Source organism: Numenius arquata, chromosome Z (assembly GCF_964106895.1).
Source record: "Numenius arquata chromosome Z, bNumArq3.hap1.1, whole genome shotgun sequence".
NCBI classification, from domain to species: Eukaryota; Metazoa; Chordata; class Aves; order Charadriiformes; family Scolopacidae; genus Numenius; species Numenius arquata.
The window spans coordinates 51,111,588-51,137,438 of record NC_133616.1 but is presented as its reverse complement, the minus strand read 5'-3'; the positions used below and the strand labels follow the sequence as shown (position 1 = coordinate 51,137,438).

Genomic DNA, 25,851 nt, shown 5'->3' with positions numbered 1-25,851 from the left:
TTTTTCCCCTTTTTATTTCAGGAAGTGTATTTCAAGAATCTTTCAAAACAGAGACAAAAGGAAGTCATGGAGAAGAATGGAAACAACCACAAACTGCGTGTTTGTGTTGCTACTTGCAACCGTGCTGATTATTCAAAATTAGCTCCCATTATGTTCGGTATTAAGGCAGAACCACAGTTCTTTGAGCTTGATGTCGTAGTGCTTGGTTCCCACCTGATTGATGATTATGGGTAAGGCAAATTTTTGTATCTCTGCCAATCTGTTTCTGAGGTGTTAGCGATAACATCATGAATGTTAGGTAACAAAATCCTTGTCATCGTTTATGTACACAGCAAAATTTTAAATGTATTTTTCAAATTTTATTTAATTTTGCAGCTCCTTCTGAGACTGTATATTTCTGGTTTTTTTTCCAATGAATCTTGGAATTTTAGAATACTTTGTGTAAATGCTGTAACTGAGATCTTCAACATGATCACAGACTTCGTGAAGTGAGAAACTCAATTCATTCAGATTTCTGCAAGAATCTGGTGATTATCGAATGAAAATGTGCTAAAGTTTTTAATTTTCACAGGGAAAAGATAGTCTTCAGTCATTTTAAGTTGCAGCTCTTCCGCTTTATGTGGTTATTGGAGAAAGTACTTAGTATTCCCCTGGGATATGGAATATATGTTAGTTCTTACTTCAAGGATTGTGGGGAAAGGAAAAGGTGGTTGTTTCTTTCTGACAAAATTAATAACTGATAGAGATATTAGGCATGGTTTGGCAGGAGAGATTAGTGTTCTGTCTGTAACACCCTATAAGTAAGCAGTCAGATCACCTGCCTGGGAGGATGGAATGTCTTCATCCAAATCCCTTCCTCGGGAAGGCCTTCCCATACCCCAGGTGAATATTCTTCTATTTTGTGGGGAAAAGGCAAAAGGAACGGCAGTCATATTCTTGCTGGGTTTGTGGTTATTGTTTGCTTGTATGAGATTGGGCGCAATAAAGTGAAATAGATAGGAAAATGCTGACTTGGCAAGTCAAAATCAGACTTTAGCGTAAGGCTTGCAGCATATCAGCATGGTTGAACTCTTAGAAACATTATGCATATCTTCAAGTAAAGACGCTTTTTGGACTTTCCAACGAGAAATTCTGGCACTTTATAAGTTAGGGTGTGAGAAAGTGCTATCTCAGCTACTACGACAGGAAGTTCCACTGCTGCCCGTTCTCAGTATAGCGCTCTGTTCCTTGCTTTGGACGTTGTTTCCATCTAATAACATGGCAAGGTGAATTCAACATCACAAAACTAACCTGATTTAAAAAACCCAAACTTCTAACCAGCTTAGCATGTTTTATTACATCCTGTCTGACTGGAGAAATAAGGTCATCCCAAATTAATTTGTGAAGAGGAGAAACATGGCCCTGATTTTTCTACAGTTCTGAACCCTTTCCTGTTTGCAGAGCTTGTGCAAAGTAATATGAAATACTACTTTTCCAATTCAAAGGTGTTTTCAACACCTGTCTCTCTGATGTAAATTATTTGTAATGCACAAAGCAGTACAGATTTTGATCTGACAAATGTTGTTGCAATTAGTTGCTTTGTGGTAAGCATTTTTAAACCCTGTTACTGCTTGGGTTTTCTTTTTCAGTACCTAGCCCTGCACTCCTTAATCTGTGGGACCCTAGATTAAGGGTTTAGTGGGTCCTCCAAATGTATGTGTTCTGATTATTTGAGTAGGGTAATCAACAGCAACAGAATTAAAACAATAGTGATCAATGATCAGTTTCTTACTGAAATATTTGGAGGATAGTAAATGAAACAAAACACCAAAATGCAGTCTTGTTTGTTCCCTAGATTTTGAGCTTTCAGAAGGGAAAGAATGTAGAAGAATTTTTTTGAGATAAATGTGCATAGTAGGGGAAGAACAAGGGTAATTGAAATGAAGTTGGTAACGTAATGCAGTTTATGCTATAAAAATCTGAGCCACTTTACTCGGTCACATAAAAAGGATTTGCCTTTTTTAAAAAAATCAAATTACTTGCCAAGTTACTTGTAGGAAAACATCCTGTGTGTTACAGCAGTGAGCCAAACTGAATAGATAGGTAGGGTTTTCTTTAGTTACAGCTAATGGAGATGGCTTCTTTACTTGAGGTGGAGCACTTTATAGTTGTGGCTATCCCTGCTAAGCTTGCAGTTTGTGAGATTTCCTTTTGCAGAATGTGAGTAGCAGAGTGGATTTAATGAAAATTAAATCAGATTTAAATCAGTTGAAAAGTGAATGTGTCAGATAGGTTGAAGGCAAAATTGGAAAACTTCTTGAGTTTTTTCTTATTCCAGCCAGAGCATGCAGACTGCTTAGGTCAGGTTTAGTGAATGTGGAAGATGGGTAATCTTATACAGAGGTGTGAACGTTCATATTTCAAATACATAACTGTAAACAGCAACAGTTGTCAATATTCAAGGAATGTTTTAACTTTCTCATTATGGAATGAAGCTGGTAGTATACACGGACAATCTTTTTTTGTTAGTGTCCTTTGAACTTAAGGCCTCTTTGTGAAGTGATCTCTTAAGTCTATAAGTGTCGATACATTTCAAATACAGAATCTGAAAAGTGGATGCTATCTGCAGGATGTTTTCCTTGAACATATAGGCCTCAGCTTTGCATCATACCTGTTGTATTTATACATTTGTCCAGCAAAGTCAATATATTGGTAAGGAGTCAACATACCTTTCCTGAAAGGAAGTCATGCGATATCTGTTCTCTGAAAGGCTCCGCAAACACATGAACAAAACATTTGATTTCTGAGGATTTCCAGAACACATTCAGCAAAGCTCCTCATTAAAGGTGTCTAGAAAAACTTGATGCTTGGAGTATGAGGGAAGATCCTCATATGGATGAGAACATTCTGTAAAATCGTAAAAACTAGTTTCCTCAATGGAGGACTTGTGATAAGCAGGCCTTTTTTCAAACGCAGTACAACTATTCTAATAGGTAGTTATTTTGTCAAGCTATGCTGTTGTAAAACCAAGTTATATTTACTCTAACTCTTTTCTTCTTACCTTCAGTAATACCTATCGTATGATTGAACAAGATGACTTCGACATTCATACAAGACTGCACACTATTGTGAGAGGGGAGGATGAGGCAGCTATGGTGGAGTCAGTGGGCCTTGCATTAGTCAAGCTACCAGATGTCCTGAACCGCCTGAAGCCTGACATAATGATAGTTCATGGGGACAGATTTGATGCTTTGGCCCTGGCCACATCTGCAGCCCTGATGAATATTCGCATTCTTCACATTGAAGGTGGGGAAGTCAGTGGGACCATTGATGACTCTATCAGACATGCTATAACCAAACTGGCCCATTACCACGTGTGCTGCACAAGGAGTGCAGAGCAGCATTTGATAGCCATGTGTGAAGACCATGACCGCATCCTTTTAGCGGGATGTCCCTCATATGACAAGCTTCTCTCTGCAAAGAATAAGGACTACATGAGTATTATACGCGTGTGGCTAGGTAAGGAGTCCACTTCTTGTGTTTTTCATATGATTTTCAACACTATACAAACTCAGTAACTGGGCTATCAGTCTGTGGTATCTGTTGACTAGTGACTCTAAGAAAAGTACAGGAGAGAAAGAGATGGACTTCTTGCTAATAAGCTTACATCTGCTTAATTGGAGATGATTATCAAGCATCAACCCACTTCTCAAAAAAAGCAGTATATTTGGTAATACTATCTAGTGTTGCTTTCTTTTTGCATTTTCTTTCTCTTTTGTTCTGTGTTCTACCATGTATAGCTGGAAAGCTGCAAATCTGTCCTAGTAAACAGATCTGGTCCTTTTGCCAAATCAAAAAAGTAACTCCTTAAATGGGTAATTTTTCCGAGCTGAACAATTTAAAAACAAAACAGGCTTACATGAATAGTTATTTTGGTGTAAAGGATGTATTTAAATAGAATCAAAGAAAATTTAAGTAGAATCAAAGATGTTCAAAGCTAATCTAAAAAAAAAATCAGTAGGAATTTATATTAGGAACATTCTTTTGAGGAATGCACTGCAACAATGGAGTTTTGTGTTTGCTTTTTGTCTTTGACAAAGCAATCTCCTATATTGACCTGTGTAGTTGGAACCTGGAATTTTCTTAGATGAGTAGGTGAATATTTTGCAGATAAACTTCTTTATCAAATGTTCTAAAACAAGTATTACGGACTTTTTTAAAGCAATGGGGCTGAAGTCTTTGATTGAGGGTGAACAACTGACAGAAAACCTGAGCAGCTTCAGGAGTTTCACGTTACTCCAGATTTGCACTGTTGTGAGAACAGGCTCTTAACTCTGGTATAGTCTTGCAAAGCTTTAAATGTAGGCCTGCAAGTTAACAGTTTGTTGGGGTTTAGGTAGCGGTCTCTATAAAGTTATGAGATTTGCTTAGAGAGGCAAGTAACAAAATAGATCCTTCTGTCACTCCCTTCAGTTTTATTGTAGCATTAAAATTTATATGTTGGATATCCCATTCAGTGCCTTGACTCTTCAGGCTTTCATGTCAGTTGTTTCAAAAGTATGTCCTCCCTGCCTCTTACTATTCAATGCCAGTGAAAAAACTTTTCTTGGGCTCCATTTGGACAGGTGAAGATGTCAAAACCAGAGATTATATAGTTGCTCTGCAACATCCTGTAACCACAGATATTAAACATTCCATAAAGATGTTTGAGCTGACACTAGATGCACTGATCTCCTTCAACAAGAGAACACTTGTTCTGTTCCCCAATGTGGATGCAGGTGAGTAAAATACCTTAATCACAGAGGGACATACAACAGATTGTCTTTAAAGCATATATTGGTTTTTATGGAGTGCTTTTATCCCAGAAGCTCCACCCAGATGGAAATAGCTGGATGGTCTCAGCATCAGGTGTGCATCTGCTGTAACTCCATGTGTTCACATTGCTGGAGGACATTTCAGCTTTTCAGTGTGGGGAGGAAGATGAAGGGAAACCTTGTGACACATAGAAGCAATGTTAGTGCCTCTTCAATTAACTAAAAACTACAAAAAGATTTTTGCAGTGGATTTTGGGATAAAACTTGGGCTTATGTGCCCAGCTCTGCAACTTACACTGTGAGGATAAATACAGAACAAAAACAACTCTGAGCTGGCAACTCAGTGAACAGCTATTTGCTCCTTTGGATGTTTTGACTTTCAGTTTAACAACAGAACTTGAATCGTTTGGTCTACTTCTTGTTTTTCTGTAGGAAGCAAAGAGATGGTTCGGGTGATGAGGAAGAAGGGCATTGAACATCATCCCAATTTTCGGGCAGTAAAGCATGTCCCATTTGACCAGTTCATTCAGCTAGTTGCTCATGCTGGTTGTATGATTGGTAACAGCAGTTGTGGTGTCAGAGAGGTGGGAGCATTTGGTACACCTGTCATCAACCTGGGGACGCGTCAGACAGGAAGAGAAACAGGTACAAGTTTGTTTAACTACTTTCATTTCCCCATGGTTCTGGGTTTTCTTTTCTTCCACGGGATAAAGTCAAATGAATGTTTGGCAGAGCCCGTCTTGAAGTATCAGTGTAACATAATTTTTGACCCATTTTAAAGCTCTGCTGGCTATTCCTGTATCATGTAAGATAATGAGGCTTTTATCTATAGACAAGTTAAAATATATCTCCATTTGCAGTGGATTCCATTTCACAGAATAGCCAACTAATTGTTTTCCTTTATAGCTAGTTTGACGTTTTACATGTATGAAAATTTCACTTTAAAAAATATGAACTCTTCACCTGTTCAGGAAGTAACTGTATTGTAATATTTCACAGATATGCAGATATGACACAAACAGCTATTTACCTGCTGTTTTCATTTGTGCATTTTTAATTTAATAACAGAATTCTGCTGAAGGCTAGCATTCTACTGTGTAGTGTTTTGTAATGCGCAACAGCATATCATAGGAATCACCGCTACTTTACTGGGAGCAAGGGGAGGCACATAATTGATGAAGAGTGATATTGATCTGGCTGAAGTCTTTCCTGCTCAGAGGAAACAAAAATAATTATTTCTCCACTTCTAAAGAAGTTCTTATCCTCTAATGTAATTCGAGGAGCTGACCTGTCCTATTATGTTAACTTTTGTAATCTAGGTGAAAATGTCCTTCATGTTCGTGATGCAGATACACAGGATAAGATTCTGCATGCTCTACAGTTGCAGTTTGGTAAACAGTATCCATGGTAAGTATATTCTTGCTTCATTGGAGGGGATGTTACAGCAGTAGATTAGTCCTGAGGTGGTTCATGATACTTGATTGGAGTGCTTTTAATGCACTAATCTGAGGTTATAAATTATTTTTCATTTCACATACCTCATTCAGAATCATAATGCAGTATCTGGTATGCAGATTAGCATTTGTAAAGCAAAATGTTACTTGTAGTGTTTTGATATAACTAGTAATTTAACATGCAATGGAAAGTCAAGAGGACAAAATTTATACATTAGCTTAGTCCACCATGACTTAAGAGAACTTGTTCCATAGGAGCAGCATGGGGGAGAACATCCTCTCTGCCTACTTATGACTCATGCCTGAGGGACACACTACTTTATAGCTGGATTGACCTCAGGCATATTATGAAGAGAGTCCCGAGTGCAAGCTTCTAAGGGAGCTGCAGGATTATAGCAAGTCGGTTTTAGTTACTCTTCAGCTGTACAGTATTGACCCTCAGTTCTTTAATGTACAAGTTCTTACAAACTTCAAGAGGTAACAGTTGTCTAATTAAGGACAAGAATCAAAAGTATATTTCTTAAGAACCTCAACAGAGTAAAAAAAATTAATTCTGTAATACCAAATGTCTGCCACCGTGTATGATGATATTTTAAAATCAGACTTATATGTTGAAAACTGACATGAAAGTACAGTTTATTACATAGTTGTCATCTATGCGGTAAGTACATTTTGTCTGGACTTGTAGCACATACATAAACTTTCTATAATATAGAGCTTTATCATGTTGGTCCTTTCATTAAACTCTTATTATTTTTTTTCATCATTAGCTTTCCAGTTTTCTACATCCCATGCTTAGTATTCCAAAATGGAGCTAATGCCAAAATTGCACCAGCTATTGTGTGATCTTCAAACTACTGACACTTATCTACCATATCCCATGACAGACTTGAGTAGTGTGAGCTTCAGCATTGTTAGTGTAGCCATATCATAATTTTATAAAAACATAGTGTTACAGCCTTCTGTCATATGAAGAACTTTATAGATTGCAATGTTATTTCCAATTAAATTGTTTTTTTTTTTTTCATATTATAGCTCAAAAATATATGGAGATGGCAATGCTGTTCCAAGGATTTTGAAGTTCCTTAAATCTATTGACCTCAAAGAGCCATTGCAAAAGAAATTCTGTTTTCCTCCTGTCAAAGATAATATCTCTCAAGATATTGACCATATTCTAGAGACACAGAGTGCTCTGGCTGTGGATCTAGGCGGAACAAATCTCCGAGTAGCAATTGTCAGTATGAAGGTAAATATTCTGTTGTGCTTTAAGATATGCTGAGAACTCCATTGGGCTTTGTGGTTCTGTTCCTACAGTGGAGATAAGGGCTTATGATGCAAAGAGCTCCAAAACAAAGCAGTCCTACTGGCTTTTGCTGTTGAGGGGTAAAGCGGATTTTCCTTCATTTGTTGCTCTTCACATACAGTCTTGATACAAATTGCCTGCTGGTTTGCTCTTCTAAGACAGCTGTTAAACTAGCAAAGCCTATTTGCTGATACATGGTCCTGGCTGTGCCCTCTCTGTGGGAAGTCGTAGAAACCTCGAAGAATAGGACAACTTTCAGATGTGTTGGTTCCCTATAAAAGGTGACTCAGTTCACCCTGCAACTTCTTATATGTCAAGCAAAAAAAGAGAAAAGCTCCAGGAGTGGTCTTTTTACTTCCCCACTGCCTTATGCAGCCATGTAATGGACACAGAACCATTTTGAGCAACAACAAAGCAATTTGAGCATCTAGCAAAGCAATTTACAGAGGGAGAGTGGTGGGTTCATGGTGGGTGGGTTCAGGTTACAGTATTTTGCATCTCTTCTACCAAGAGAAGAACAGCCAGTAATCAGAAATTTTCAGTATCTTGCTGCATAGAAGCATAATCAGTGACACAGTACTGAGCCTCAGCTGGAAGAATGTTCTCTGTAATGCCTCACACCAGAGGGATGTAGACCAACTGGAGAGAGAATAAGGAGGAAAAGCAACAATAATCATTACAGACATGGAAAACAGGAAAAAGTTGAAGAAACTAGAATTGTTTAGTCTAGAAAAGAGGCAACTGACTGGAAAGAAAAAAAAAAAAGCCTTCAGACATCTAGAAGCCTCTTACATGAAGAGAAAAATCAGATTCACTTGTGCATAAACAAGTAGTGAAGTCTTAAAACAGTGGAAGGGAAAATTATTTCAAAGTTTTTGTTGCCCAGCTTAGCCATCAATGCAAGAGAATAGCACTGATATTGTATCTCTCCAGATGTTGGAGATAGTCTGGAAGGGTATGGTGTCTTCATTGCAGAAATAGTAGGAACTGGTTTAGAAAGATCTTCTAACACCAGCTGAATTATAGTTTGTTGATCTTACATTGGAAAAGAGTGGTAGATTTGAGTTTTATGATGATCTAAAATTCCTATCAGGGTTTTTGTTTTTTTAATTGTATTGGCTGTGTCCTTTGATATATGAAAAGAGGTGCTTGATGGTTTAGTACCATCATCAGAATATGTAGAATTGATACATACACTAGAATTGATAGAGACTTTACAGATGGAGTGAGTGTTGAATCTGAGGTACCTCTCTTCTTGTAAAGTAACCCATTTGAAATAGGCTTGAAGTTACAGCTTTGTAAAGGCTGTATGGAGGGATGTTCAGGTTTAGGGATACTGTGTGATTTAATGGCCTCCATGCTTAGAAGTTCCTCAATCCGCTTCTCTGGCACAGTAAGAAGCTTTCCATTCTGTTGCATGTGTCATAGCTTATTAGTAGAAGTGCTTATTACTATAAGTATGCCCACTTACATAGCTCCACTAGTCATAGGTAATATATTAGAAAAGTTTGGTAGCTAACTTAGAATGATGAAAGTTCATGCTTAGCAAAAATAACAAACTGAAGTCTTAAAAAAACAGCAAGTGGGGCTACTAAAATTGTGTCAGTATCAGTCTAGTGCCACATCACTTGCAAAGGCATCTTATAGTGAACCAAGTAAATATACCCATGACTATCAGCTGATTATCCAGATCAGTATATTTTTTTAGAAGTAAAATTGACACTACATTTTCTGCCAACATAACTGGGAAAAAATGAATTATAAAAAACCCTGTCCATTTTGCAGAGTGTAGCTTGACGTGGCTTTTATAAAGTTGACATGTTAGCAAATCGGAGGGAAAAGGATCAGACTTTCATAATACAATTTACGCAACAGATGTAAGCATTTAACAGGAAATGGGAGAGTTGAAGGTGTAGTTTTATTTTCATTAAGAAAGTAATAGAATCATAGAATTGTCTAGGTTGGAAGGTACCTTCAAGATCATCTAGTCCAACCATCAACCTAACTCTGATGAAAAAAAAATAATAATAATAAATCACTAAACCGTGTCACTGAGCACTATATCAACTTGCCTTTTGAATACCTCCATGGATGATGCCTCAACCACTTCCCTGGGCAGCCCATTCCAATGCTTAATAACCCTTTCGGTGTAAAAATTTTTCCCAATATCCAATTTGAACCTCCTCTGGCGCAACTTGAGGCCATTTCCTCTAGTCCTATTGCCTGTGACTTGGGAGAAGAGACCGATGCCCACCTCTCTACAACCTCCTTTCAGATAGCTGTAGAGAGCAATAAGGTCTCCCCTCAGCCTCCTTTTCTCCAGGCTGAATAACACCAGCTCCCTCAGCCTCTCCTCATAAGACTTATTCTCCAGACCCCTCACCAGCTTCATTGCCCTTCTCTGGACCTGCTCCAGCACCTCCATGTCTTTTTTGTGGTAAGGGGCCCAAAACTGGGCACAGTACTCGAGATGGGGCCTCACCAGTGCTGAGTACAGGGGGATGATCACCTCCGAGTCCTGCTCACCATGCTGTTCCTGATACAGGCCAGGCTGGTTTTGGCCTTCTTGGGCACCTGGGCACACTGCTGGCTCATGTTCAGCCCACAGTCGAACAACACCCCCAGGTCCTTTTCTGCCAGGCAGCTCTCCAGCCACTCTGCCCCAAGCCAAAACAACTGAGTTTTCAAAGCTCCTTTTAAAAGATGTTTTGTCTTCTGATGTTTTCTGCAGCCTTGTCTTCTAAAATAACTTCCTCTCATTCCTTTCCCCCTCCAAACCAAAACTGAAGAGGAAACTAAACATAAAAATCCCCAAACCCTATTGCTGATGTGATTCTGAGATGGTGGGATCTAATACTCAAACCATTAAGGTTTTGGAATTTTCCTTGTTATTTTGACAACAATGGCTCAGACATGTTGCATATAGACTGTCTTTGTTACTCCTTTTTGATTAGTTGTATTAATACAATGCTGTTAATTTAGATATATTGTAGAGTATGGTGGATATAAGAGGGAGAATAACACTGCTAAGCAGCGTATCAGTTTCCTGGCCTAATCCTGCAATATTATTATGTGCTCTAGACAATCCTGCTTTAGCAGGGAAGTTGGACTAGGTGATCTCTAGAGGTCCCTTCCAACTCTGACAATTCTCTGATTAACATTATATTAAGATTAGTTCCTTAGTACTCACAGATTCAGGCATGCATAATAAGTGCTTTCGTTACCAGTGCACGACTCCTAGGATTGAAAATAATCCCTCCCTCCCTCCCTTGTATAACATATGTCACAGTAGATAGTACTCCAGAAGTATTTCAAGTGACTCAAAAGTATAATTGCTTAGAAGAAAAGTTATTTCTGAAAGGATAGTAAATTCTGCATTGAAATTTCTAACATTTCTCTCTGGCTGACTCTCTTCCTGCTGGTAAAATAGCAGTGTCTGTGACACCATGCAAAACTTTCATGTAGGCAAATTGGAAACATTTTTTTCTTAAAGCACAATGACTTTTCTGTCCTTTTTAGCAATTGCTACTCCTTTTCAACACTTCAGTATTGAGTTTAAGTGCACTGCTATATCGCGGTTAACTCTCAACAACAGTTCCAGTAGCTCCTGTGATATTTCCTTGCGCAATCCGTGTGTTCCATAAAATATGTATTCTATCTTGGACAGGGGAGGTTGATTACAGAAGCAGAGTGTAATACCTAGTCTTACTAACTTGTCCCCAGAGTTGTCAGGAATCTTGCACAGAACTGCCTGTAGGACCAAGATCTAAAGCATGCATCTGTTTGGTTTTTTTAGAGACAAGTTATGACTCTCCATTTTCAAGTTGACCTGTAGTTTAAATTGAAGAGAAATTTCACCATGAATAACATTTCTGTGGGGCATATTTTGTTATTTTCAATTTCTAGGGTGAAATAGTTAAGAAATATACACAGCTCAACCCTAAAACTTACGAAGACAGACTAGAATTAATTCTAAAGATGTGTGTAGAGGCTGCATCGGAGGCAGTAAATGTGAACTGCAGAATTTTGGGAGTGGGTAAGTAAACAAACAGTAACTTCATCTTTTAATATAAGTTTTTCAACATGAAATGAAATCACTACTGATTAATGTAAAACACCTTTTTAAGATGGATCTTGTGTATTTTAAGTTCTTAAATTACATTCTTAACACAAAAAGTTTTTCAAACATCTGTGAAAATGGGAAGCTGACTATAAAGACTGAAGTTGCCCCAATCTGTAACAGCCATGAAAGCAATCTGCTAAATTGTTTATAAACTACATCTAAAATGTGTGGTATATAGATTCTGTGGATTTTGAAGCTCCCTGCAGTCTCAGAATTGTGAGTCAGATGCTTAGTGTATATTGAAACAGCTCTTGAAACAACTGCAGCTGTGTCAAGTTTCCTCTACTGTCTGTAAGCCTTTTTATGGCCCGAATCAACTGTGCAGCAGGATTCTTAGTTACACTAGGGCAGACCAAAAATGCTAAAATGTTAGATTAAATTTGCAGCTAACAGAGACAAAAGCAGCCTTTTTGTTGACTTCCGGTTTACTTATACTGCGATAGAGTTCCCTGTTAAACTCTGTGTTTATACCAGAGAGGGTTTCTTCAGTTTAAAGACGATTGGGAGCTTTGCTCTAAAATATTAGTTATTTATGAAGGTGTCAATTAATGTGTCCTGGATTTTTAAGGAGGACATGAAATCCTCATTTTAGCTGAAAAATGCTCCAAAATAAAAGTAGTTTGCTCCAGATCAAAACTTACTTGAATCACACAGTACAAAGAACGTCTTTAAAAAGTATCTTTCAAAACCATGTTAAGTATACAAAGTCATAAGAAGAAATATGTCACACTTTGAAATCAGATATTTCAGACTATCTGTTGGGTAATACACGACTTAACCACCCATATTACTTTATTGTGTCCAAATGCTAAATCTTGAAAGCCTCATCGTTCCTGTAGAAAAGATGGTAAACTCTGCAGTAGTCACTACTGCAAGAATCTAAGAACAGTTTACAGTCAGCTACATTTATTAGGATAATGAAGCCATAAACTGGTTTACAGAGGGTTATATATAGGGGAAAAAAAAACTTTCCGTTTGTTTGTAGTTTTACAAGAATTACATTCCTGTTTATTCTTCAGCCCCCTTCCTTCTGTGACTGATGGCTTACTGTTGCATTACTGAGTAATGAGGGGAAAAGTTGTGCTATGGAGTAAGAAATTTCTTACCTGGCTGTTTTTACTAACTGCTCTTTCCCTGATTCAGACTCATAGTTTGAATCAGAATACAAGCTGAAATTGAAAGTTCTCTTTAGAAAATGGCGTATAATTCCTATGGGAATAATTAATGTATTAGATTCTAGTCATCTCCTTAAGGCTAACAATCATAAGATGGAGAGTTCCATCTCCATTTCTTTGGAGAAACTTTTGCAAGACTGAGCAGAAGGGCTGGACTTAATCCTGGACTTTTTATCAGTAACACTGGCCACCTTCCAGCTATCATAGGTAAGAGTAAAAGTAATAACCACTGGAAATTAATAAGGAGAAAGAGCTACTAACAGAAAGCAATGAAAAAAAAGTGTTTTCCTTCTCTTAGTCCTATAAACTGCTGTCAGTTTAAACAGGTTTTCAGAGTGATTAAAAAGTGGGAATCTGGAAAAAAAAAATCATCATTTTCAACATCTTATTTGATCATCAAGACAATAAGTCTAGATTGCAACAGCTCTGAAGTTAGTTTCAATTTTGTTATTTCTGTTGGGTTTTTTTCACTCAAAGCATTTATATTAAAAACAGCTTCATGAAAATGAGGGAAAAGTAAAGGCTATCAGGCTCAAAAAACAGGAGAAGCTGTTACTGAATTTTTTTTTTACTTTTACAGAACACAAATTTTAAACCACAGGAGACCCAGATCTATACACAAATGTTGCATAGAGGTACTTGTGACACCTATATATTTGCTGCTATTAGGCATTATGTATGTTATCTTTCTGGAGCTGACAGTAGGAAAAGAGGATAAAGAGATAACTTCTGCTAATTCCCACAGTCTTTTACATCAATTACAGAATTATTTTATTTAGAAAAAGTAGATATGTTTTACTAAGCTATTGCTGAGTTAGCAACTAAGTATTAAATAAGGTTTTGTTGTAATAAACACTTGGTTTTTAAAATCCTAGGGAGATCCTCACAGATTGACATGGGGAATGTTGTTTCTATTAGGCACTTGCTGACAGGTTCTCAGATTATTTGTTCTTTACAAAGTGAGATTTTTGGGGGTCTTACAGCTTTAATGTTCAATTCAGATGCTTGTCTTGTAGCTTTTGTGAATGCTTTCTATTATAATCTTAAACCTGGGACTCTTTTTTTTTTTTTTTTTCTATCTTTAGATAAGTGACAGAATTATATAATCTCTACAAGAATAATAGATAAAATGGTCAAACTTTGTTGTCTAGAGCTAAATACCTCTGTAACAGAGTGGCCTACCTTTCAAAGGTCTTGACAGTCCATCAACATTGGAAGCCTCTCCAGCTAGGGAAAACATGGTTTGGCTAATAGTGCCTATAGTTAGCTATTATTCTGTTCAGTAGACAAACATCTGAACAGTCTTGGTTTTTTTCTGGAAAACAGTGTATTTTTAAGTAGAAATCACTACTCAAAGCGCAGTGATTGTTTTTAGTCATTCTAAATCTTAAGAGTTACAGCAAATTTCAAGACATACCTGCTGTTCCAGGGTTTGAACAATTTATTTTGTACAGGTTGCTGTTGTATGTCTTTTTTTATAGGTGACTAAAAAGCAACACAAGTATTAAGTGATTTGCTACAATCTTGCCTAATGTAGGAACATTAACTCCCTGACTAACACTAACCGTGACCCATCTAGTTAGTCTGAAGATACTGAGTGCTTTGTCACTACAGCAATGGAGTTCTGTGAATTATCTTTACATGTCAGAAATTGCACTGCCAGTAATACTTAGAAATTTTTACTTTCACACTCTACTTCCAATGCCTAGCATTAGAAATAAAAGTACTTGTCATTGCAAAGAGAAAAATAGATCCTTTACTTAAAGTATTACACAGACTTAGTTTTGATTTTTCTCTCCTATATTTCTGGGGTTTAGGTATTTCCACAGGTGGACGGGTAAACCCCCGAGAAGGAATTGTGCTTCACTCTACAAAACTCATTCAAGAGTGGAGCTCTGTGGATCTCAGAACTCCAATATCCGATGCCTTGCACCTACCAGTCTGGGTGGACAACGATGGAAACTGTGCTGCTCTAGCAGAGAGGAAATTTGGTCATGGAAAAGGAATAGAAAATTTTGTAACACTTATTACTGGTACAGGTGGGTATGTTATAGTTCAATGAAACTCAAAGTCAAAACACCGGGACCATCACACAGAGGCTCAGCTAATCTTAAAAGCATAAGAACCACCACTGTTCCTGGAAAATCCTAACATATTAGGTTCTTAAACCAAACATCATTTTGCCACTGTATCTATTTGTTTCTTTAATGTACTTTATTCAGGCAAATGAAACCTTTTGCATAGTATAAGCTTCTTGATAAAAGAAGTTCTGCTGCTACAAGCTATGCAGGCAAACCGTTTCTTCAAAAATAAGGAAAATCTGAGCAACTTTAGCTGGAATAATTTTGCTTTTTTCAGCTTTATAGCTTAATTCTCTTCCAGCTGCAGAAATACAAGTCAGATCAGGATATGTATCTAGAAGATAAGGAACTGAACATGAGAGATGATGCTTATTATATCTCAAACACAAATGTGGGGTAACTTTTCTTATTTGTTAAGCATATAGTCCTTTAAAATGGTGGCAATAATAACTAGTTGATGAATCCCCACCCACGGTCTGGGAAGACGCAGCAGAGGATTGCAGATTTAAGTATCCTTGGCTCTTTGGTACAAAGGTTTAGCTCTCTAAATATAACATTAAAACATATCCTCTGAAATGCAAAAATTTTAAGGCTGCTTGAAAGGTTAGTTTTGCTTATAAAAAGTATGACTCATAAGCTTAAAAGACCTGTCATATTAGTTCAATACCATCCATGGGCTTTTTAAGAAAGGAAAAGCATTATATGCCATTTTGATACATATATGAATAGGAGGGAGCTATGAGATTGCTTACAGAGATGTGTTGAATAAGTTCTTCAATAGCCAGTAATTTTTGGTTCGCAGTGTAGAAGACCACTGATGCACGTATTTTATCTTGTCTGTGTTAGAATAAGCAAATGTCAATGTCCTGCAGAATTGAGACCTTTAAAAACTGTATGTAATCCTTTTTTTTTATGCTTTTTTTTTAAATTGTTTTTGTTAACTGTTGAAGTTTTCATATCTTTGCAGGAATTGGAGGTGGAATCGTTCATCAACACGAATTGATCCATGGCAGTTCTTTCTGTGCTGCTGAGCTTGGGCATATTGTTGTATCTTTAGATGGACCAGAGTGCCTGTGCGGTAGCCAAGGATGTATAGAAGCGTATGCCTCTGGAATAGCATTACAGAGAGAAGCTAAGAAACTGCATGATGGTATCTACGTACTTTATTTTTGAAAACATGATTATTAAATTGCAGTATAGGAAGACATTTGCAAAGGTCATATTAAGAAAAATAGACCTGCCATCTTTTTCTAGGAGGAGAAGAGAATAGGTGTATAGGCAACTGGGTAAGATTCCTGTGTATGGCCAACCCAGGAGCTGCCACAACCTGCATAGTACAATACAATTCTTTTTCAGTGATGGCAAGAACCAGGCAAGCCACATTTGGAACCACTGGTCTCAAAATTACCAGAAGCACGTAGTAGAGTTTAGTTTCTCCTTTTCAAGTGTGCTGTAAGGTAATCTGACAGGCATTCTGTGATGTTTGGTTTAACAGGGATTGTCTTTCAGCAATAGCTTCTCTGATAAGTTTGAGAAGATTTATATTTTATTTTATTAACTTTTGGGGCTGAGACTAGTGAATTACCATACTATTTGAGTTTGACACCTTGCTTCTACAGGTAGTTCCCTGCATAATATGGATGGGATCACTCTGCCTAACCTCAGGGTTGGAGAGATTGCTTAGTGTTCAGGTTTCAGTATGCAAGTAAAAGAGATGTGAAGATCTTAACTGTCTGTCACCCTCTATTTCTTGACTTACCACATCACTATGTTTTGTTCTTTTGGCTTTCTCTCCTCTTCAAACAGAGGATCTGCTTTTAGTAGAAGGAATGTCAATGAAGAAGGAGGAGGTTGTTAGCGCTGCACATCTCATTCAAGCAGCTAAACTTGGGAACACAAAAGCAGACAGCATTCTCAGGACAGGTGAGAACATAGTCCAAAGGGTGGAGCCCTCCCATGATTATATTTTGGGGGGTACAGAAATGATTATGAAGTGTAACACTACAAACACACAACTCTACACACTGAGGACCTCTCTATATAAAAATTACTAAGGGTAATGAAATGTTAAATATAAATGTTGGAGGAAATATGAGCAGAAGTGTATATTAAAAGTGTCTGTTCTAATAAAAGATGAAAAGCCTCTGCAAAGGTCAGTTTAGAAAAAAGTGAGGTCTCAACATCCTCATATCGGAAAATTTGGGGACACTTCATCGTAGGCAAGTGAATGGCTAGTCTGAGCAAGAAAAGGCAATTTACGTATTACTTTACATATGGTATTTTACTCTTTTACTAGCTTTAAACACAGTCCTCTTCCTCATACATAGCTGATAGCACTAAGATGGTAGAGTAATCCTTTCCTATTTTCTCTTAGCTTACAAGTGTGGTAATATATTGCTTTGTCTTTCACATCCATATCATTGGATAATGCATTGTTGTGTAATAAAATTGCTTTTCTTTTACTTCTGAAAGAAAAATTAATGGCAAACGTATTGTCTGATAACATAAAACTCAAAACTGTCTGCCATGTGGATTAGAACACTTTCCTGACAGTGTCATTTGCTGCTAACAGACCTATTTCAAATACTGAAGCCTGGACTGATTTGAGTATTCTGCTTAATTTCTTTTTACTTTCTTTTCAGCTGGGAGAGCACTAGGCCTTGGAGTTGTGAACATTCTGCACACCATGAACCCCTCTCTTGTGATCCTTTCTGGAGTTCTAGCTAGCCACTACGTTAATGCTGTCAAAGATGTGATAAATCGACAGGCTCTGTCCTCTGTTAAAACTGTGGATGTGGTGGTCTCAAATTTGGCAGATCCTGCTCTTCTTGGAGCTGCTAGCCTGGTACTGGATTATACTACACGTAGAATATACTAGGTACCTGGAAGAATTATAGAAATGGACTATTCAAATTCCTAATGGGTGGAGGGAATACTTTGCCTAAAATTTTTCTTTGATGAGAGCAGCTACTGAGTCGAAGTAGTGTTCTGAATAGTTAGTGACTACTTCAGCATTTCCTAATTGAGGCATTATCTTTTTGTATTTTTCCCAAATTTCATCTGACTTCATAGGAACTGATGTGTAATTCTGTTGTTTTTAATAACCTCTGTTGGTAAGCCCCTATGTTGCTTTAAGTGTAGCTGAATTATTTATGATCCTATCTTGATGTATGGTGGGGAATGTGTGTATGGCGTGTCAAATTATAGCAAACACTTGGGGATCCACAGCTCATTTCTCATCTATGTGAAATGAGAAGTCTAGAATGTGACCAGCTTTTCAGTTTCCAGGCTTCGACCCACAAAGTAAATATGATGTAATCACCAATAGCAGGTAGTAATTTCAGTGGGTGGAAAATAGGGAAATTGCCTCTACAGTCAAAAAGGCTGCATTTAGAAATTGCAGTTCATGAAGAACTTGGAGGAGGCAGTTATTTAATACATCATCTTTAGAGGGCAGAGTCCCATATTAGAAGCTTTGCATATGTAGAAAAAAGATCATAGTCTAGTGAGTTGACAGCTTGCAGAACAGTCCAAAGAAACTTACAAGTGTAGTGGTGACCATCGTTGTCTTCTGGCTATGGCCAACAGTAAATTATCTGAATTTTATTGTTTGGGGGTTAAGGGACTTAGTTTACTATTTTGTCTACCAAATTAATGGAGAGGGGACTGTTTATTCTCGGGTAGCCAGTTAGCTGAATTTCAGCTATGTGGTGCATCTGATAAGAGTCTACCTTTCAAGAGAACTCTTCTACTGTTGAGTGACATAGTGCATCTCCTCAGCAGTTCTGGCGGCTGCAGGTACACTGTTCTTGTCCTGCATTCACCATCAGCTTGCAGGATGGAAAGTCTAATCTGATCTTCATCCTCACCTTCAACACATTCAGAAGCCTGGGAGCAAAGCATGTCAAAAACCAAAGGCTTGCCGAGGTAAACCATGGTTTATATTTTTTTAACTAGTCCTCCTTGATATACAGCTCTGTCTATATCCAGCTGCTTTTTAACACACTTTCAAGATACTGTAGTAATAACTTTTTATCACAAAGAGAAACTGAAAATCAGACCCATCTAAGTGATCAGCTATCCCAGAAAAAAAGATACCTGTGGAGGTATCCATCCTCTGTCCTGCCTATTTTGACATCTGACTCAGCCACAGATGATATTCTCAGAAGCCCAGTAATGTACTAGTACAGGGGAATAAAAAGAGACTATTTTCACACTCAAATGTCTTTTCCAACAAAACACCTGTCTGCAACCACCGCCCTCTGCTGTAAAATAATCTCGGACTGAATAGCTGTTAGTATAGTGAACCACTCCACTAGCTAATTCTGGGATATAATCTACACAAGTTGCCTTTGCTTCATCATCTCTTCCACAAGAAATGTGTATTGAGAACTCATATCTTCCTAGCAGATTGTAGAAACACCACCTGACCTCGTTCTTGCCATCTCCAGGAATAATTGTGCAGCCTCTATACTGTAGTTTTTCTCAGAATTGGCAAATACTGTCTCTTAAAGCCTATTACAACTTTGCATATGGTTATGTCACTGCGGTTTCTTAGTTTCTTTTCCTCTGTCTTGGTTTACTTGGCGACTCCCACTAATTTCAATACTAGAGCAGTAGCTCTATGAGCAGGCCAAGGAGAAATCAGCTTTGCTTTACAGTAATAGTAGCTTAGGTCAGGAGTAACAGTATTGAGGCTCTAACAGAGAGGAGCCCTGTCATTTGATCTTTCTATCACAAGGAATCCGTATCACAAGGAATGCCTGACTAAAAGCGGGACCAAGCTTTTGCTTTCCAGACCTCCTGAAGCTCTCTATTTTTGATATATCACATTCAGATATGGGTGGTTAGCAGCGGAAGGGAGGGTGCAGGCATAGTGAAAATATGAAAGATAATACATTTGAAAAATTTTATGTTAAATACCTTTAATGTCTAGTGCTATTAAGAAAACAGTTCTTCAGGTGCTTTTGAAAATATGTTTTCTGTCAACTGGACAAGAACCTGCTGCATATGTGCAAGTGGTGCAGAAACCATTGTAGTTTTCCCTGAGAGGCCTGTGGGTTTATAAAATCAGAAAGAATAAAAAAATGGTATTTAAAAGCGTATTAGTGATTTTATTTGTTTGTTTCTCCTTCCTTGCCTGTTCAGAAACCTCCCTCACACTTCAGGCACATTATTGCGGACTAGAGGTTTTATGGCCACTAGCTCCCAATTGTATCCAGTCCCAGGGACAGCAAACAGCAGATGTTCACAGAACAGCTGCAGTTCTGTGCTCTCAGATTACTTGATGCGGACCCTGTGTCTTTTAGAGTAGTCCATACCATGAAAGTCATGGACTCCACTGAGAACAAACCAGCCTTTATATCCATTACTGGGAAGGAAGAAGGGGAGCAAATTCACAAGACAACAGCTGAACTCTCCTTCCCCAGCTATCATCAGCATTTCACAGCCTAAAGCAGCAGAGCATTCTCATTACCTGCAACAGCAGCATCTGCTAATACTACCTCTTGGAGGAGGTTTGGTTTTGCAGTGTCCCTGATTAGTGTACGCAGTATCCGAACTGCTGAAGCCTTAGCAAGAATGCCACTGTCCAGCCCTCTCAGCAGAACTGCATATGACACTCAAGAGCTTGGGCAGGAGGAGACCCCTCATGCACATGCTTGTTTATAATCAGCATTGCATGAGCAAGCACCAGTAATACTTAAATGGCAGAGTGGCAAAAGGTTGGAAAGTGACTTAAAACTGCAGTTCTTAGTGCTGTAGGGTATAATTCGTGTAACCAATGTAAGACCTCTACCAGTCCCTACACTCGTTGCTCCTCATCCTTGCATTTTGTGGGAAAAAGACTGCTTTGTCCATGACTGCTCTGCCTCAGCCAGGACTTAGCACCATGGGGAGGCCAGCTGATCTTTTTACAGATCATTGCTGATGCTTTGCATATGATCTAGGTAATCAGTACAGCAAGAAGGTCTGGAATTTCGAGACCGAGACCGGTCCGCGGAGAGCGGAACCCCTCCCCGGCACGGCCGCCCGCGGGACGAGCGCGGGCGACGGCCGGCCGTGCCTGCGCCCGGGGGCTTCCGTGGAGAGACTCCAGCCCCCTTTCGCAGGACGACGACGGCGCCGCCCGGCCCCCGGGCCGCGCCGAGCCGCCCGAGTCGTTAAACCTCCGCCCGGCCCCCCCCCGCGGCCTTCGACCCCCTGGGTATCGCTACGGCGAGGGAGGGCCGCGGGAGAGCGCGGACGCTGGTACCTGGCCCTGGGGCGAGGGAAACGACCTCTGGGCCCCGCGGGGGTGCCTCCCCACTCCCACTGCCGCCTTCGGGGGAGCGTCCGCCCGCGGGGGCGCGCCCGACGTCCGCCGCCACAGCCTCGTCCTCCTTCCCGGGGCCCGGGGTTTCCCTCAGCAGCCCGGCGCTGCGCCCGGGAGGAGAGCCGCGGCTCGGGCCGCCCGCTCGGCGCGGGAAGGCCGCCCGGCGGTCGCCTCGCCCACCGGAGGGCGGCGAACGGCGGCGGAGCCCTGACGCCCCCCCCCGCCCCGGCTCCCCTCGGCGGGGAGGATCGGGGTGGGGAGAAGACACGGGGACACGTGCCGCCAGGCGCCCGCGCGCCATCCCGGAACGCCCGGAGCCCTCGCCGCCTCGCGCGGCCGGGCCGGCAGGGCAGGCGCGGGGTCGGCTGCGCAGCCGCCCCCGGCCTGGGCGCGGGGAGAGCCGGGGGAGCCGCCTCCCCCGGCCCCGAAGGCCCTCGCTCTCGTCTCCCCGGTTCCCTCGCGGCCGGCCGCCGCCGCCACTCGCCGCTTCCTTTTGACCGAGCGGGCTCGGCCGGCGGCGGGCGTCGCGCCCCGCGCCGGCGGCGCAACCCTTCCCGCGCGCTGCCGCCCGCGCTCTGACCGGGCCGGCGCCCTTCGGATCGCCCCCGGGGGCCGCCCCGGCGAGATTTCACTAATGCAAATTGGATCAGAGTATAGACTCTATCTGCACCTTATTGTCTGTGTTTTTGTGATACAAACCTGACTTTGCCTTTATGGCTGGTATGCCCAAGTTTCTGACAATTTTGATACACTTAAATGGGGGAAGGACGGTGCTTCAAGACCACCAGAAGCCTGAGGCATTTGTTAATTCTGAGTGTCTAGTGTTCCGCTTCTTCTCGCCGGGCGAGGGCGGGGAGCGGACGCGCGGGGGATCGGTCCCCGGAGGACGAGGGGAGGGACGCCGTCCGGCGGCGGGCGCCAGCGGAGGGGAGAAGCGGAGCCGCGGCGGGGACGCAGCGGTTCCCCGCCGACCGGAGGACGAGCGGCGGAGGTCGCGACGGCGAGACGAGACGAGAGCGCCTCCGGGAGGGGCCGTGCCGGCACCCCTCCCCTCCCGCGCGACGAACGAGCCGGGCTCAGCAGTAGAAGAGAAAGTAGAAGGCCTCTTTGGTCTCCTGAGCAGCAAGTTTAGTTATTCGGTATTTTGAGCCTTTGATCTGCCACCTAGACACTCAGAATTAACAAACGCCTCAGGCTTCTGGTGGTCTTGCAGCACTGTCCTTCCCCCATTTAAGTGTATCAAAATTGTCAGAAACTTGGGCATACCAGCCATAAAGGCAAAGTCAGGTTTGTATCACAAAAAAACAGACAATAAGGTGCAGATAGAGTCTATACTCTGATCCAATTTGCATTAGTGAAATCTGATTGCTGTGGAGAGTCCACAGGCATTAGCATGGGTAAAACATCCAGATTGTACAGCCTTTGGCCCATTCCAGATAATTGTGTTTACTATCTGGCTTATCAAAGACACATTGGAACTCATGCTTTGGCAGCTGAAGTGTTGGTGCTAAACCCATGTATTTAGGTACAGCTGTTTTGGTCTGGCACCAAGCAGATGCTTTGCACTATGGGCACATAATATGCTTTAGTCTGGAAACACTCAAGAGATTCTGAAGACAGCCAAGTTTTTTTAGGCCTTGCTTAAGTTCACACATACAGTTGTCATGCTTCTGGGTTGGTTCATTTGGCAAGTTCCCACAAAGCAACATCAAACCATATACTTTGATAAGGTGCCCAAACCACCCACTGCTTGTACATTGCAGTTTGCTGTAAAATCAAAGATGACTGCTTTTCCAGATTGAGCAAGGCAAGGAGGCAGCAAGTAACACAGCGAGTTCTCTCTGCTGCTGTCATAATTGAGGGAAGCTTTTGAGTTCACATCCCTCCTGACCTCACAGTTATCAGCTGTAACCTTAACAAATTGCAAATTAAGTTGTAACTGCCAGCTGAAGAAAGGTTTGCATGCTTGAAATTCAGCACACATTTTTCTCCATTAGTCTAAAAAGAGGTAAGACATGTCCACACCACTTTTGCCTTGCCTGTACTATTAGACCACCATGTACTATTAGACCACCATTGTTGTAACTCTGTATCTGCAGATGACTGAATACTAGGTCTTGTGCCTTTTTTTGCAGGAAGCACATTATTTGCATTTAAAATTTCTGTTTAAAGTGCCAAATCTGTGCTCAATTAGAAAGTGTATGAAGACTGTATTTAAGGTAAATTTTTGAATAAATATCCTGATTTTTTTTTCCCCAAAGGTTCTTTAATTTTTAATTTCAATTTCACAACTCCGTCATAAGTATGGATATAGCACTTTTTAAAAAGCTAGTAATATTTCACATCATGCCTTGAGCCTGCTAAAATTTCTGCTCATGGTAACCAGCTGTGCCCAGTAACAGCAACATGAAGCAAGAGATTAAACATGTGCTTCTAACTGTAGCCAAATGCATTGCAGCACTGTAATCACACATAATTGTCAGTGAAACTTGCAGTACTGCTGCAAGATCTCACGAAACGCTACCCTGTTGAACAGTGTTGAGTAGCCCACACTTCCTGGGACTAGAACATACCAGAACACATAAATGGCCTATCCCCTAGAAAGTCAGACCAGAGGCCTCTAACCTTGTAACATGTGAGGATCCCACAGATCTGGTGCGGCTCCAGACACACCACCACCGACCCAGTGCCAGAGTGTGCTGCAGCTGCAGCACAACAGTTCTGTAGGGGAACAAGCTTGTCTATATGACAGGTGGAATTCTCACTGAAGGAATGCTTTTTTGGCAAAGACAATAGACGCTCACCTTGTCCAGTCTATAATATAAGCCAGTAAATGATACATTTCCCTCTTTACCAGCTGCTCAGAAAAAAATATCATCAAGAAACAATTAAGCCCTAGCATGTTGGTTTATGGCTATTTAGATGTTGTGACATGGTAACAGTTTTAAGTACCTAAAATAATTCTCAGACATAGAAAGTCTGACCAGAGTGCTGGTGAGGCCAGACTGGGGGTTCTGGGTCCACTTCTGGCTCTGCAGTATGAGAGTGATGGACATACTGGAGACAGTCCAGCTAATGGCCACAAAGACCATTAAGCAACTAACACATCTCTCCTACAAGGAAAGGCTAAGCGGGTTGGGATTGTTCAGCCTGGAGAAGAGAAGGCTCAGAGGGATTTCATAAATGTGTACAAATACCTGAAGGGAGGCTGCAAAGATGACAGAGCCAGACTCTTTTCAGTGGTGCCCAGTGACAGGACCAGAGGCAATAGGCACAAATGGAAACACAGGAGGTTCCTCCTGAACATCCAAAACCACTTTTTCACTGTGAGGGTGCCAAAGCATTGGCACTGGTTGTCCAGACAGGTTATGGAGTTTCCCTCCTTGGAGATATTCAAAAGCCATCTGGACATGATCCTGGACAACCAACTCTAGGTGGCCCTGCTTGAGCAGGGGAGTCAGAGCAGATGACCACCAGAGGTCCCTTCAAACCTCAGCCAGACTGTGATTCTGTGACTGCACTTAACAGGAGACAGGAGGGAGACTGAGCTAGCATATTTGAATATAAAATTAAGGCAGAAGAGAGAATCTACAAAATCTCAGAACAAGAGCTGGATGAGGGAATCAAAACCCACGGAGTTGCTTGTTAAGTGTTCCAGCTAGATGGTGTACACAAAAAACAGCAGACACATTAATAGCCCCTGCAAACCCAGCTTGTAAAACACTTTTCACTTCTGTAACATTGAGTCTTTGTCCATTTTCTTGGATTGAAGCTCAAAACCATGGCCTTAGCACTATAAGATAGGACAATGTGGTGATTAATCAGTTCCGTAACTGTGTGCAGGAAGCCCTCTAATCTGCTGAACTTTCAAATCACATGAAATTCAAATTAACATTTTAAACATTGTATATTTAATGCAGTGGAGTTTTCTTTGTTAAACAACCAATTCATTCTAGAAGCCTTTGTTTGTAGAGCTTTGGGGTGAGCAGAAGAAAGGAAGTTTTCAGTCAAGGTGAATGCTTAATTGAGTATGAGTATTCTGTGAACTTGCTCTGTGTTTTAGTCCTATTAAACTCACCTGTGGTACCCCTGTGCAGTTCAGGAAATATGTTGCTGCTTCAACCTTCTACAGAATTAAGCTTCCAGGCATGTAGTCTACTATCATTTTCTTATATACTTACCAGTAGTGTATGAATACATTTGCAAACATAAGAATAGCTCCAGTCACTATAGACAACAATAAGGTACAGCTTAACTATTGAAGCCCAACTGGCAACCATTTATTCAGCATCTTATCCACCAAAGGGACAGAGCTGCTAGTAAGACAGTTGCTGTGCAGCAACTCCCAGAACCTTACTAGGTTTTCATCTGCATCTGTGGCCCTCTTCAAATTGCCCAGACTAACCTTGCAGCTTGTACACAAACTATTACAGCAATTTTGCTACACACTAGTTAAGCTACTGTATCTTTGATTAAAATGGTGAAATAATGTATGAGACTGAATAGGCCATTTTTATAAAATAAACAGCTAAGGTAAGTCTTACCAGAGCAAGGCTAGAATACAGCCCCTGTGAATGCTGAGTGAGATTAAAGAGCCAAGGAAGCAGCA

The 25,851-nt window shown here is 40.6% G+C and overlaps 1 protein-coding gene across 3 annotated transcripts; it reads left to right on the top strand.

The window, feature by feature from the left end:
* The first annotated feature begins 27 nt into the window (after window positions 1–27).
* Window positions 28–20,033, top strand: GNE (glucosamine (UDP-N-acetyl)-2-epimerase/N-acetylmannosamine kinase). 3 transcript variants are annotated; one of them, XM_074166055.1, is made up of 11 exons: window positions 28–230; window positions 3,047–3,498; window positions 4,605–4,757; window positions 5,226–5,438; window positions 6,113–6,200; window positions 7,283–7,493; window positions 11,457–11,586; window positions 14,666–14,887; window positions 15,897–16,079; window positions 16,736–16,852; window positions 17,572–20,033. In XM_074166055.1, exons 1-11 carry the CDS (start codon window positions 67–69, stop codon window positions 17,805–17,807), a joined length of 2,169 nt encoding a protein of 722 aa, XP_074022156.1. In that variant the 5' UTR covers window positions 28–66; the 3' UTR covers window positions 17,808–20,033. The 3 variants fall into 3 exon arrangements, with proteins under 3 accessions (XP_074022156.1, XP_074022158.1, XP_074022159.1); XM_074166057.1 differs by lacking the exon at window positions 4,605–4,757 and having other exon boundaries at window positions 67–230; window positions 17,572–17,807; XM_074166058.1 differs by lacking the exon at window positions 14,666–14,887 and having other exon boundaries at window positions 67–230; window positions 17,572–17,807.
* The last annotated feature ends 5,818 nt before the right edge of the window (window positions 20,034–25,851 follow it).